This window comes from Melanotaenia boesemani, chromosome 9 (assembly GCF_017639745.1).
Source record: "Melanotaenia boesemani isolate fMelBoe1 chromosome 9, fMelBoe1.pri, whole genome shotgun sequence".
In the NCBI taxonomy this organism is placed as follows: Eukaryota; Metazoa; Chordata; class Actinopteri; order Atheriniformes; family Melanotaeniidae; genus Melanotaenia; species Melanotaenia boesemani.
In genome coordinates, this window is record NC_055690.1 from 2,819,207 (window position 1) to 2,833,575 (window position 14,369).

Consider the following 14,369-nt stretch of genomic DNA (forward strand, 5'->3'; position numbering starts at 1 on the left):
CTGTAACCTTTACAGTCCAAAGAGCCTCAGCTCAGTTAAATAAAACTCATTCATATGTTACATGAAACCTTTTGAAAAAACACATTTTTTATTAAATATAGCAGATGTGTTGTCATCTGTGAAGAACCACAGTTTTATTTCTATTTTTAGCTTTTAGAATAAAGTAAAACTACATTTTTGCATAACGAGGTAGATGGTTTTTATTCTATGAGAAGTGGGAAAACACTGTAAAACAGAGGTACCTAACAAGCAGACTGCGGTCCGGACCCGGACCCAGAACCTGTCCCATATGGACCCGGACCTAAAACATAAAATCTGACGGGGTGCTTTTATTTTAACTGGCTCAGCTTTCTTAGTCTTCACGGACGTGGTCTGGAAACACGCAGACCAGTTGCGTTTGAGTGAAGCTGCCGGCGGTAAACTCTGCAGCGCAGACAGACCACAGCTGAAGAGGCAGGTAACAAGGCGGTGGAAGGAGAAAGGAAGCAGCTAGGTAAGACAACGCCAGTGTTGCTAAGACTGCCTGTTAAGCAACTTTGGGCTCGTTTTTCTGTGAAGTCTCTAGCAAACATCGTCAGTCACAGGTTGCAGGTTTTTGCTTGTTTTCTTAAGTGTGGTTGCTTTTTGGGCTTGTCCTGCTGTTCTTATGAAGCCCTCCTGATTCTCTCCCAGCTGTCTACAAAAGGGCAAAAACCCATAGATGTGGAGGGGGAAACATGAACGCAGCAGTCCTTTTGTTCATGAAGTAGTGTCAAATAGGAAATATGTATATAATATGTAAGTATGTGTAAAAGAAAAGTATAAAGAGTAGGGAAAAGTGTACTGGAGGGCTCATCATGCAGTCCCTCTAAAAACCTTCTTATCCGTGAAGCTGATGGATCAGTTCAACTGTCTCATAATGTGAGAAGACAGTTTTCATTTATTTTGGGTTTTACTCAAAATACTTTCGAGACGAGTCATGTATGTCTTATTTTAATTAAAGTTTTAGTTATCCAACGTTCTTACTGTATAGACTGTAAGTTTAATATATATATATATATATATATATATATATATATATATATACATATACATATATATATATATATACATATACATATATATATATATATAGAGAGTTGTTATTATGATCTCCCAGACCTTGACTTCAAAGGTTTTTTTCTAAGTGGACCTCTTAAGATTTCAGTTGAATACTCCTGATGTAAAAGAAAAAAAGATCATAGTTTCCAAACTAATAAAAGAAATAGATCCAAACAATATTACTACTGCTTTTAGTGTTGTGGAAATTCAGTGAAATTATTCCATTAAAAAAGTTAGTTCTTTATAATTTTAAGACAATGTTATTTAGAGCCATTGTGGAAGGTCCAAAGAGCCGTCTGCAGATTGCTGAGCCTGGCCTAAGAACCCAACACCGAGGCTGTTTCCAGCTTTACAAAAGTAAGCAAACCATCAAGGACAAGCAGTAATAATTTTATCCAGGATTAGTACGAGTACACACATATTACATTAAGATGTAATGCAATGACGACGGAAAAGAGCCAACGCCTCTGACAAGAACAGACAGTTCAGTAAACCGAACATTATCACCTACTGTCGGATCTACAGTCAGACACTGATCTGGAAAGAGCTGCAAACTGCCTTTTAAAAGCAGTTTACCTTAAAGATTAACTGGTTTTTACTTCACACAAACTGACACAAGCTCTCTGGGTAAATTTACAACAGCCCAAAGTTGTAAACGCTTCATTCCTGACAAGGTTGATCCTTATTTTCTTCTTTCTGCGCCTTACAGGACAAATAAACAGGGAAATAATCACCTGCCCTGGGCTATGCAAGATTCTGTCATTCAAGCAACACTAGCAAAGTTTGTGAACCTAAAACTACACGTTTGGACTTGTTTTAAAGTACACTAACCTTTGTTACGCACATTCCCGGGCCTGAAACTGGCCTGGAGCATCCGGGGGCCTGCAGGGTGCCCCGCCACTCAAACAACTAGATAACAACACACCCCTGCTACTGCAAATAAAGTTTGACAGAAAAGCAGATGCAGGACCAGAATAAACATCAGATGCTGCTGGAGAGCTCAAAAAAAATCTGGATGACAGGTGTTGAGTTAGCTCTGCTGTTTTTATCGTTAAGTAAATAATAACTAATTAGTTCTCTTGTTCAGCTGTTTGCTCATGTTCTGATTTAAAATCATGAAAAGAATCACGACCGTTTCCTCTGTGTTGGCTGTAAGTCAGAAGCTGTGGTTTATTCCTACATTAAAACTATTTAAACATGCCAATAAGGCCTTTAGCTTAGCGCTCCGTCTCCCAGCTAACATGAACCAACATTACAGCTGCTGTTTGTAGCTGGTTTACAGCACAGGTTAAATGTAAGATACGATGTCGTTATCATCTCTGCCCCACAGAGGAAGCCTCCGTTGCCACCTTAGATCCATTTCAGACCAAGCTGCTCTTTTTGTCTAAACGTTTGGTCATCCACCTATTTTCTATATCAAGTCAAGTCAAATTTATTTATAAAGCACATTTAAAAACAACCTCAGTTGAGCACAGTGCTGTACAAAGCAAAGCAGATAAAATGCCCTGGCCATCATTAAAATAAAATAAGATCCACCAAGACTAATTCAGGGTCGCAGTACAGGCTGCACATCCTAGCTGGGATGACAGTGATGATCACCACACCAGCAGCCTCTTTCAAAACAGTACCAAAAAATGTAGAGCTTTTAAATTGTTTTTATCCCCATGGTGTTACCGTGCCTTCTCACTGCACAGTTTTGGTGTTTATTTCCTGTGTTTTGCCAGCTTCTTCACCACGTTCACATGTACGGCTGTCCATGGTCAGCAGGGATACCAATGTTCCACCCAACAGCTGCAGGGGGGAGGGCGGCAAAGAGCAAAAAATGGCCAAACTATACAAACGAATCAGGGCAAACACCACAAGCAGACCCCCTCCACTGCTGAGGTGGCATTTCAGAGCATGTCAGAGCAGACGAGAATCGTCCTGTTTTCTAAACCATATCAAGGACATCTGGGAGGACGTGTGCTGTTCTTGGCTGTCTGACTGTAGTGGAAAAACTGAATATGAAGAAGAAAGACTTTAATTTAAAGAAGCACGACACGTGTGTTACACTAGTTAATGGACCAAGACACAAGGCGCTGCGGCGTTGCTGGGAGTAAATGACTCATCTGGGAGATACTGTGAGATGTAAAGTTATTTTCTCTTATCAGGGCAACGTTGTGACCAGAAAATAAAAATCCTTCAGTCAGAAACACAAACAGATCATGTACACGGTGCCCTGCAGCCTAAAAGTAGAGATAACACAGAAAACTAGCAGCTTTTAAAGTCTGAAGCTTTTTTTTACCACCTGATTATAACCAGATGAGTGTTTAATATTCCAGTGTAGATTATTAGTTATTAAAATCAGTGTCTGTCAGATGAATGAAAGTTTACATTGAGGCTGTGATGTGTGACTGATATGAGATCCAGATAAGACACCCTTACTGTGGATCACTGTCTAACGTTGGCAGTCCAGACGTCCATGCTGCTGGAGGCAGGCAGCAGCTACCAGGTCATCAGGACCAAAAGGATTCATCGACAGCCAAGCTTTAAGTTTGTTAAGCTCCAGTTGTTTTAAAACACTGGCAACAGTTTCCCACAAGTTTTTTTGTTTAGTTGATCATTTAAAACCTGCTGCTGTTTTGTAAAAAAGCTTTGGGTCATTTTATGTAACATGGGGAGAGTTTCAGTGTTCTGTGCAATAAAGATGGTAGTTGTTGTTTCTTTGCTCTTCTTGGTTGGTCTTTTTTCTTTAAGATTTTTATTATTGCATATTATTGTTTTATGCATTACATTGATGTGCAGGTGAAACGATGGGTCATCACTACCACGTCTGTATTTTAACAAGGTCATGCGGTACTTATCTTAGGAAGGATAATGTACCAGGAGGCATGGCGGAGTTTCAGATTAGGACTCCTTTGTGGATCCATTCTTTCTCATCGTGAAACTCATCCTAGCTTTTTTTTATTTTTGTTGAGGGAGGGGGTGTTTGACTGTTTAGAGTCTGCAGGGGCACATGATTCCTCTAGAAGCTGCAAAGAAACACACAGCCAGCCTGACAAAACTGGACTTGAATGACTGGAGTCAGATTAAACCTCAAAGCAGAACTTCTCCAAAAGGATGCTTGATGACCACTTCTTCACTGGTATCTCTGCACAGCATGCTGTCTGAAAACTGGACCCATAATTGCTGCAGTCAAGCCTGCTGTGGGAATTAGGAATGCTGCCATGTGACTGGTCAGATAAGACTGGAAAAGTCCACAGAATGTGTGTGACTGTGTTTGATACAAAAAGATTGTATTTGTATTTAAACACACACACACATACATATATGTGTGTGTGTGTGTGTGTGTGTGTGTGTGTGTGTGTGTGTTACTCAGAGTAGGAACCATTATCAGCTTACAAAAAACCCAAACCACCACAGAAGGATATGATATTGAAAAGAAAAAAAGGTTAAAAAATTAGGTCAATGTCTTGTTCAAATGGTGACCTGTGGGTGAAATCAATAAAATCACTGATAAGAACTCCTCACCATTTACACCTTGGCCATTTTCCCTTTTTCACACTTTAAGTTAAATGTCAATACAGCTTATGGGTCAGTTTACCTTCCTTTAGGGAGGCTGGTAAATATATGACAATCTGAGATCAATGTATAACAGCCTGACAAAGTTCATCTGGTACATACAGAGTAAAGTGCAAGCAGAAGCCATCAGGGACACGATCTGCAGTGTTTCCTGATAAATACTCATATATTACATAAGTCTGTACATTAACTACAGATAGAGAATCTCTATAAATTACTATGTTATCCAGATTTAACCCCATGATAGTACAAAATGAATGTAAAAATGCATCACCAGTTTAAACTACATGTGACATTGTTTACAATCACGTATGCTTAGAACAAACTGCAGCGACAGCAGTGTGAAGCGCATCTGTTTCTAACTGTAAAACGCTTCCTCTATGCTAGCATGTGTGTACAGTTGATAACCCAACCGCTTTTTGGCAGAAAAACTTGATATAACGTTAGCCCCCCGCCTCATAGCCAGGCTTTAAACCCGACAGGCGGAGGCCAAAACAGTCTGGAGGCAGTCTCCTCTGGGAACTTAGCTGCATGTCAGCTAACTGTCACTGAACATGTAAGCTAGCAGCAGCTATATTAACGTTACTCAGCAGCAGCTAGCTTTGGTGATACAGCTAAGTAATCCACTATTGTGTCAGCCAGAGGAGTTAACTGACACTGCATGCTACATGTACACATCCAGGGCTACATATAGAGCCTTTAAAGCAAATGCTAACCTGTCAACCCACCACTCCTCGTTAGCCAAACAACGCCTTCACAGCGATGACAAGAACGCCATACCAATCTCTATCCAACAATCGGACAATTTAACTTTACATTTGACCTAAGTAAGCAAACTCGCTTAAAAATGGGCATCGGCAGCATTTTTATACGGGAAATAACGATAATACAGTTCGGGATGAGAAAATGAGGAAAACAATTATACAAATGCATTTTATTCATGATTTTATTATTGGAATACGCTTTCTATTGCACCCTAACGTAGTGTATTTTCTAAAGCAGACGATGCGGAAAACCTGGCAATACCATTGATAAATTTAACATACGTAAAAAATCCAGCCAGTTTGTTTATAATGCATCGATGCCGAATTGTGAAGTTAATCATAGTCGTTCAATCAAACTTATGTATCCGTCTCTATTGGGCGTATACGATGTAAAGCAAACAGATCAGCTTAAACTGCCAGATTCTGAAATGTGGTCCGGACCTTCTATTTGTTACCTGGATAGCTTAAAAGCAAGAAGTTAGCAACGCTAACGCGAGTAAGGTGGATTTGGCCCCTTCCTTTTCGGCTTACCTCTCTTGACAGCCTCGTCATACGACAGGAATCCTATCCTCGACTCCTTGGCCCCCATGCTCCCCTCATTTCATTGCGATTTGCGGAAATAAACGTTACAAATGGAGTTGATCAGGAAAGCTTGTCTTATCCGTTTATTGTGAAACGGGTTCCTTGCGGTGTGTGTGTGGTGAACGGGTGAATGTTTTCAGTGACGCCTCCATTCTGTCACATGATCCCACTCTACAGGTCAGTTGATCCACTGTCTTCTAATGCGTGTAAACACATGTAAACACAACCAATCTGTTTGGCATTTTAGTTTGGATTTAGGGACTAAAAGTGTTTGCTTGTGATTGTAAACGTATCAAAACGCGCTTTCACTCATTATGTATGGTAATGCCGAGTTATCTGTGTGTTTTCAGTCGTGGATCATGACAATCTTGTAAAGAAGTGCTAGTGGCCCCACCTTGTGGCTGCTCTGCTGCTAAATAACACTCGTCTTCAGGTCACAGCGACACCTAGCGGCGGAGCGGAAACCCTGCCCGGTGTTGCCAGATATTGAGAGTGAAACAAGCGACCAGCCCGATGAAAAAAGCCCCCCAAAAGCTAATGAATGAATGACTGAAACTAATTAACTGTTTAAATGTATTATTTATTATTATTATACCATAATAAAAACAATAATACTGAGTTATTTTAATTCCGCTTAGCAAATAAGTGTACAAAAGGTACAAATAACACAGGACAAAACTGATAACTGACAAACCTGATGAGACAAGACAAGGGCAGATAAGAGACAACAGAGAAAAGATAAACTTCCAAGACAATCTAAAACTTTATTCTGTCTGAGGACATAAGTGGTCAGCTTAAACCATCAGGCTCATCAGTAGATTCTTCTTTTCATAGATGTGCTGCCTGTGATGGGCCACTCTGTACTCACAGTTATTACCACCAGTCTGTCATTCGGGGAAGTGCCTAATGATTACAAACGTGCAATCATAAAACCACTCATCTAAAAACTTGGTATAAACCCCTCAGCTTTGTCTAATTTTAGATCAATATCTAGGCTTCATTTCCTTTCCAAAATTTTAGGAAAAAATGTTTTTATCCTACTGAAGCCTTATTAGAGAGAAACAAAATTCTTGATGTTTTTCAGTCTGGTTTTAAAAGCCGTCACAGCACGGAATGATCACTTTTAAAGGTTTTTAATGACATCTTACTTGCCACAGACTCCAGGGATACTGTTTTCTGATGCTTTTAGATTTGACGTCAGCCTCTGACACAGTCAACCAGGAAATCTTATTATTGCAGCTAGAACATTGTGTAGGGATACAAGACATCACATATGTTGTGAAAATGTTAACTGCAACTCTACTCAGTTGTGTACATGTATAACATATATGGGGTCATACATGGCCACCAGAACATACAGTACATGCAAGTCCAGAGTTGAGAAAAATGAAGAAACATCAAGTTTCCGGCTCCTGAATGCTCCACGGGGACACAACAATGAAAATATTAGTGGATGAATTATGATGCGTTCACGGACTTTGTTTTGGTAACGTCGGGGTTGCATCATCTCTGTTCGTACGGGACAAAGTTCCTGTGTGTCATGTGTACCTGAGGGGTGATGGGAGTCCTACTATACTGGCCGAATATTGTTGGTGAGAAAATACTTGTTTTATTTCAGAAATATTTGTATAACTGGTTAATTCACTGGATGCTCGAACACTATGAACTCAGATAAGTTGGCCATATCTACTAAGATCAATTAGCTTGCTAGCTTACTGGATCAATCACTGTGACGTAACTTAAAACTCTTCCCATAATGTTGTTGTTATCAATGACATTGAGTAGACTTTAATTTTAATAATTGTGTTAAAAGTCTGTTGATTTGAGGCTGTCTCCTGTCCAGGTTACATCAGGATTAGCCTTGTGTTCGCTTCATGGCTTTTCTACGAGACACCGGCTTTATTTGTTCCTCTTTACTCAGTCTTCACATTCCTGGATGGTAAGGACACAAGCTGAATGGTTTTGGACTGCTTGCTTATTTATTTATATAAAAAAGAGTCTGAACCTTCCTGCTAACAACAAGAATAAAGCCCATGTCTCCTCCACGTGCTCCCCTTATATTAATGTTATTATTATTAGATATTATCTCCATAGCTATTAATTATATTATTAGCACGGATTATTTTTACATGCATGCTTCTCTGCTTTGACCACTTCACGGATCTGTTGTGACACAGATGGAGAATCAATGGACTTTTCTTTTTGAAGAAAATAAATGTAAACATAATAGAAACTGATCCTGACTTCAATGTTTTCTTCTTTGTGTTCTCTGACTATTATATAAATTTAGGATAAAATAAAATAAGGAAATGTGTTTGGTGGGTCATATCGCCCCTTTAACAATGCCAGTTGGTGTTGTTTTATACATAGATGGAAAGCCTGAGTAGTCACCTTTACACCCAGGTAGAACCTGTAAGGATTGTGCTTCTGTGGAATAAACATGCGGGTAGTTCTGCCTAAAAATGTACGGAAATCTCCTGTAATATCCTCCTGTTGGTATTTACTCCTGCGAGTTTCCTGGTGGCTGCAGATGTGTGTCAGTCACAGATGGATGACTGACACCTGGTTGATAGGCAGACATGTCAGAATGAGACTCTGGACCCGGTGGTGATCCATATCTCCAGAAACTGGGACCAAACTCCATCCTCTAGGATGACGACGCTCTCCCCAACAGAACCAGGACCATTACAGACTGCCTCCAGGTCTGGGAGTGGGGAAGATGAAAGGCTGGCTGAGAGTCCAGACCTCAACCCAGCCGAACTCTTGTGGGATCAGCTTGTGTCAGAGTGACCAGCACAACCCTGCTGGTTGACCTTCATCAACTCCTGGTTGAGGAATGGGATGCCATCCCACAGCTAAATGTGACCAGACTGGTGACCAGCATGAGGAGGAGAAACCAGCAGTTGTGGCTGGAGCTCCATCTCCTCCTGAGGGTCCTGATAGCGGGAAATAAAGTATAAAAATGACCAACATGTGTTGTTTTTACCTTCTTACTGTGGGAGATTTCAATCATCCATATTCCCAAGAAATTCAGAACTATAATAAATACCAACAAGAGACCATTGCAGGGGATTTTGGTACAATTTTGGGGTTTACTCACATGTTCAGCTGTGTTGCTCATTTCCCAGACGCACCATCCTTACAATTTCTACCTGGTTGTAAAGGTGGCTACTCAGGCTTTCCAACCACGTTTAATACAAAACCAACTGGTACTCTTAACCCTTTAAACTCCAAGCCATTTGTTGCTATTTTTGGTCCACCCGTTTTATTTTTTTAAGCAAAACTTTCTGTAGAAAGTGGAGCTTTTAATCCCAGTCAGCATCAGACATGATGTTTCTCAGCTGTCAGATTGGGAGGTAAATGACGTAAAATGAATGTATGAATAGATATAGCAGCATAAAGGTCGACCAGAAGAAGAAAGCAGAATTTATTACTAACAGAACTTTGTAGAAATAACACACAGATCAACAGTGACCAAACCTTTTCTCATCTCATCGTTCTCTCAAGTCTTGGCTTGTCTCTGAATAAAAACTACATTTTGTGGCTAAATTGTAAACCTCCTGGATGGGATATAAATGCCTGGAAAACATCTGTAGATCACCTAAAGGGTAAACTATGCATCACAATCTACATATATAGATATAAGAGATGGTGCTTGGGGGCGCCGTAGGTTGAACAGAGTTTTAAGGGTTAAGGGGAGATGTAATCTACCAAACAGTAATTTCTTTACTTTTTGTGCTCAGTTTGTTTTTTCCTGGAGCATTGCAGCAGGCAGATCTTTCCAGGTATAAAGTTTAGAGCTTACTCACCTCATACAGGATGGTTATACTGACTAAAACATGGCAGAAGAATATCAGGTCTTTGTTTACAGGTGCATGAAATGTGCCATGACAGGTGTCTGATCTTGTGGTCTGTGCAGGAGTGGACGGCTGGTTGGCCAGGAGGTTGGGCCAGACCTCCAGACTGGGGGCATGGCTGGATGTGGTGGTGGACAACCTGGGCAGAGGCATGCTGTGGAGCCTGCTGTATGAGGTCCATGTGTGGAATGTGTTTCAGCTGCATTTAGTTCTCACATGCAGAGAGTACAGAAAGTACATCGGAAGTACATTTTAGGTTTTTCTGCTTTATATCGTACAAATCAGTGGCTAACTTGTAAAAACTTCCTGCAGCTTTACAAAATATCTCATTTTAAGATCCATAGCTGGAACTGCTCATATTGCAACCTTCTACGTCTGCCCACAGTGACAGTTTCATCATAGGTACACCTCCTGAATCTTTGCTTTGGGTTTGTCTTGTTTAAACCAGACGATCGATCCAAAACCAAAGTTATTCATAAATTTTAGCCCTGCTTAGCATCAAACAGATACCCTGAGGTGTCATAAACTTTATACCTTCTAATAAAGCATAATGCTCTGAAAATTGCCAGAACCATGAGAATCCATGAATTCTCAGTTTTCTGATTTTGAGTTATTATTTAGACTTCAAGCCTTGACTTTATTCTTTTATATATATTTATATATATATATATATATATATATATATATATATATATATATATATATAAATAAATAAATAAGAGAGACACACACAGTGTGGCAAAAAAGTATTTGTCAGCCACTGATTGTAAACGTAAAAACATGAGAGGTCTGTAATTTCATCAGCTGTGAGAGACAGAATTAAAAAAAACACAGGAAATCACGTTGTCTGATTTTTAAACAATTTCTTTGTATATAGGTGCAGAAAATAAATATTTGGCCAATAGTAAAGTTCAGCTCCATACTTTGTGACGTAACCTCGGTTGGCAGCGGCAGAGGGCAAACGTTTCCTGTAGCTCCTGACCAGGTCTGCACACACTAGCTGGTATTTTGTTCCTCCATGCAGATCTCTGCTAAAGCAGTGATGTTTTGGGGCTGTCGCTGGGCAACACGAACTTTCAACTCCCTCCACAGATTTTCTATTGGGTTGAAGTCTGGAGACTAGCTAGGCCGCGCCTTCGTTGCCTGGGCGGTGTGTTTAGGATCATTGTCATGCTGAAAGACCCAACCACGTTTCGTCTTCAATGCTCTCACTGATGGAAGGATGTTTTTGCCCAAAATCTCACGGTACATGTCCCCGTTCATCCTGTCCTCAGTACAGACCAGTCGTCCTGGTCCCTTTGCAGAAAAGTAGCCTCAAAGCATGATGTTTCCACCCCCATGCTTCACAGTGGGTGGGGTGTTCTTGGGATGCAACTCAGCATTCTTCCTCCTCCAAACACAGCAAGTGGAGTTTATACCAAAAAGTTCTATTTTGGTCTCATCTGACCACATGACATTCTCCCAACCCTCCTCTGGATCATCCAGATGGTCACTGCAGACTTTAGACGGGCCTGGACCCGTGCTGGCTGAAGCAGGGGGACCCTTCGGGCGATTTGAATCCATGATGACGTAGTGTGTTACTAAGAGTAACCTTTGTGACTCCCCATGTAGTTCAGGGCTGATTCTTCACTGTTCTCAAGATCATTCGTACCCCCCGAGGTGAGATCTTGCGTGGGGCTCCAGGTCGAAGCAGATCGTCAGTGATCTTGTATTTCTTCCATTTTCCAAAACAGTTGATTTCTTCTCACCAAGCTCCTGCTCATCCCAGCCTTGTGCAGGTCTACATGTTTGTCCCTGGTGTCCTTGGACAAGTCTCTGGTCCTGACCATGGTGGAGATTGGAGAGTGACTGTTTGAAGGTGTGGACAGGTGTCTTTTATCCAGATAACGAGTTCAAACAGGTGCCATTAATACAGGTAACATGTGGAGGATAGAAGAGCTTTTTAAAGAAGAAGTAACAGGTGTGTGAGGGCCAGGCTTCTTGCTTATTTGTAGGTGCCAAATACTTATTTTACTCAAGAATTTACAAATAAATTGTTTAAAATTGTGATTTCCTGGATTTTTTTTTCACATTCTGCCTTTCACAGTTGAAGTGTACGTATGATGAAAGTTATAGACCTCTCATCTTTTTACGTGGGTAACTTGCACAATCAGTGGCTGCCAAATACCTTTTCCCCCACTGTGTGTGTGTGTGTGTCTATACACAAATGTTTACATGTTTAAAGACCTTTGTCATACTGAATGTTTGATCAGGAGAATGTTTAGCATTAATGTGGATTAGAGATCAGGGCTTAATGTTCACATTTACAACCCGAGTTACAGTAAAGTTGGGTCTCTGAATTCAATGACTTCCAAATCTCATCAAGTTATATTTTTCCCAGCAGAACATGAAGAACATATCAGATGTTGAAACTGAGACATGTTGCCGTTTCTTGTATTCCAGTGGGGTTGGCTGGTGTCTGCTGTGGAGTGGTGTGTGTTTGTGTGTAACCACACCACCAGAGGTGACCAGTGGAAGAGCAGCTTCAGCAGCAGTCCTCGCCTCATACGAGCCATCATGGCAAACGGTAACAAGTGATGATATATTGTGCATATATAAGCAGATAAATGGACTAAATCTCTGTGCTGTCAGGGTTTCAGACTCCCCTGGGGGTGTGGGTGGTCAGCGGGCTGCACTGCCTCCCTTTGTGGCTGTATATGGATCAGAGGGGTTTACTGTCCGGCTGGTTGGACCTGCCGCTTTGGATCCAGGTTGTGGGGATGTTGCTGCTGGCTGCAGGGCGTCTGTTGGCTCTGTCAGCAGAGGTACCAAGGTTTAGATTTCCCTCTAAACCTCCATATGAGCTGCCTTGAAATACTTTCCACTCCTAAACATGTTTCTCTGCAGGCGTGGTGCATATGGACACACATGAAATGCCTCATCAGTGATGAGCCAGAGGAGAAAAGCTGAAGACAACCTGATTCCTGTTGAGTTTATTGCTGCTGCAATATAAGACTTAAACTGTTAGAGGCTGGATTGTTAAAATAAACCACTTATCAGGCCATGAAGGTGCTTCCACTACCTACAGACTGACTGCAGACGGCCACTCGTCCAGCAGAGGGACTGCCTTTTCTTCACATCCAGCAGAATCAGCTGTCATAATGTGCAGAAATCTGCTAACACATGTCCAGTTACATCTGGCAAAATGGTAGAAACGTAGCTTTATCAGAAATGAGTGGTTATATCTAATTCTACTGGACAGGAAAACTTGACTTTTTAAGATAAGTTTATATTGTATTTTAATGTTAAGGAGGCAAATGTGTTTTTATTTTAATGGGTTCTGTTTAATATTATTTAAGTAATTAATTCAAACATTTTTTAATAATAAATGTCATCATGTTCCCTGCTTTGCAGTGTGTGGTGCTTTGGTGTGTTAAGAAGATAACACACACAGACTGATGAGTGGAAATATCTGTTCCACGTCACCATACACATGTTCTTTCATCTGAAAAGAAAGAGTTCATAAATCAGTAATTGATAAACCATGAATGGATCCATGCTCTCCATCATCGTTGTTTCATACCAACAACGGAGTCATGATGTTTATTATTTTTGTTTTTAAGCCTCTGTCATCTGAAAACTATTTACAAGAGATTATCTGTTATTTCAGTTAGTTTAATAAATAAAATGCCTGTAAATTCACATCATAGTTTTATAAACCAGCTGGTCCAACTTTTCAAATATTATAAGTTTAGTTTTTTTCCATTTTTAATAAATATTTCTAATGTTTCCATAAAGACTGGTGGGAAGGAAGCTGCTAGATAATTTAATCATTTCTGTGTATTTTTTATTCGTCATTTGGTTTTACAACAAATCATGTGACCTTTTTTTTTTTTTTGGCTTTTTTTTTAAATATTGTAGTCATTTTGCTTCCACTAAAAATGTTTTTTTTCTATCCATTATCTGTGTTGCTTAGTCTTTTTTTTTGTAACTTGTCCTGTCCAGCATCATAGCAGCAAAACTATAATCTGGTTTCTGTATTGTGCTGAACAAATTTGCTCTGCAAGGGGAGGCCTATGGGTAAGGCTCCTCTTCATAATCTGATTCATTTATTTATTTATTTACTTTGAATCATGGAGTCTATGTAATCTTGCTGGACCTGACCGGAGGGGACAGAAAAAGAAGGACGACAGCAAAAAGAAGTAAAAGGGAAAGAAAAAAGGAGACAAAAAGATCACAGACAGAAGGAAACGACCCTTCAATCCACACCATCACCAGACAACAAACTGGTACACCTGTACATGAACACACCAGAAAATTTCCTACAACTTTTACAAAAACAGAAACACACACACAGAAAAAACAGGGCTGCTAGTCATTGTTCCAGCCTCACACACCGGGAACCAGGGCGCCATCAACCCCCGCCCCCCACCTACTCCAATCTCCACCCCCTATAACCCCACACTCACACCCTCCCCTGTGCTGTACCCACAAACACTCACGGTCACACAGTCATGTCACACACAACCCTCCCTGTGCTGCTTCG

At 40.6% G+C, this 14,369-nt stretch overlaps 2 protein-coding genes across 7 annotated transcripts in view; one reads left to right on the forward strand and one right to left on the reverse strand.

Moving 5' to 3' along the window:
- The window catches only part of usp32 (ubiquitin specific peptidase 32), an 83,233-nt gene extending 76,992 nt beyond the window's left edge, over positions 1 to 6,241 (reverse strand). For 3 of the 6 annotated variants that reach the window (XM_041994386.1, XM_041994382.1, XM_041994381.1), the window contains exon 1: positions 5,937 to 6,241. In XM_041994386.1, coding sequence (XP_041850320.1) covers positions 5,937 to 5,994 — 58 coding nt within the window. In that variant the 5' untranslated portion in view covers positions 5,995 to 6,241. The remainder of the gene's footprint in view (positions 1 to 5,936) is intronic. The other 3 variants (XM_041994387.1, XM_041994383.1, XM_041994385.1) reach the window with 1 other exon arrangement.
- Positions 6,242 to 7,367: 1,126 nt separating this feature from the next.
- Positions 7,368 to 13,578, forward strand: si:ch1073-145m9.1. The gene is made up of 6 exons (XM_041993988.1): positions 7,368 to 7,579; positions 7,831 to 7,926; positions 9,907 to 10,019; positions 12,287 to 12,410; positions 12,476 to 12,648; positions 12,731 to 13,578. The coding sequence occupies exons 1-6, from the start codon at positions 7,546 to 7,548 to the stop codon at positions 12,791 to 12,793; spliced, it is 603 nt and encodes a 200-aa protein (XP_041849922.1). The 5' UTR covers positions 7,368 to 7,545; the 3' UTR covers positions 12,794 to 13,578.
- Positions 13,579 to 14,369: the final 791 nt, after the last annotated feature.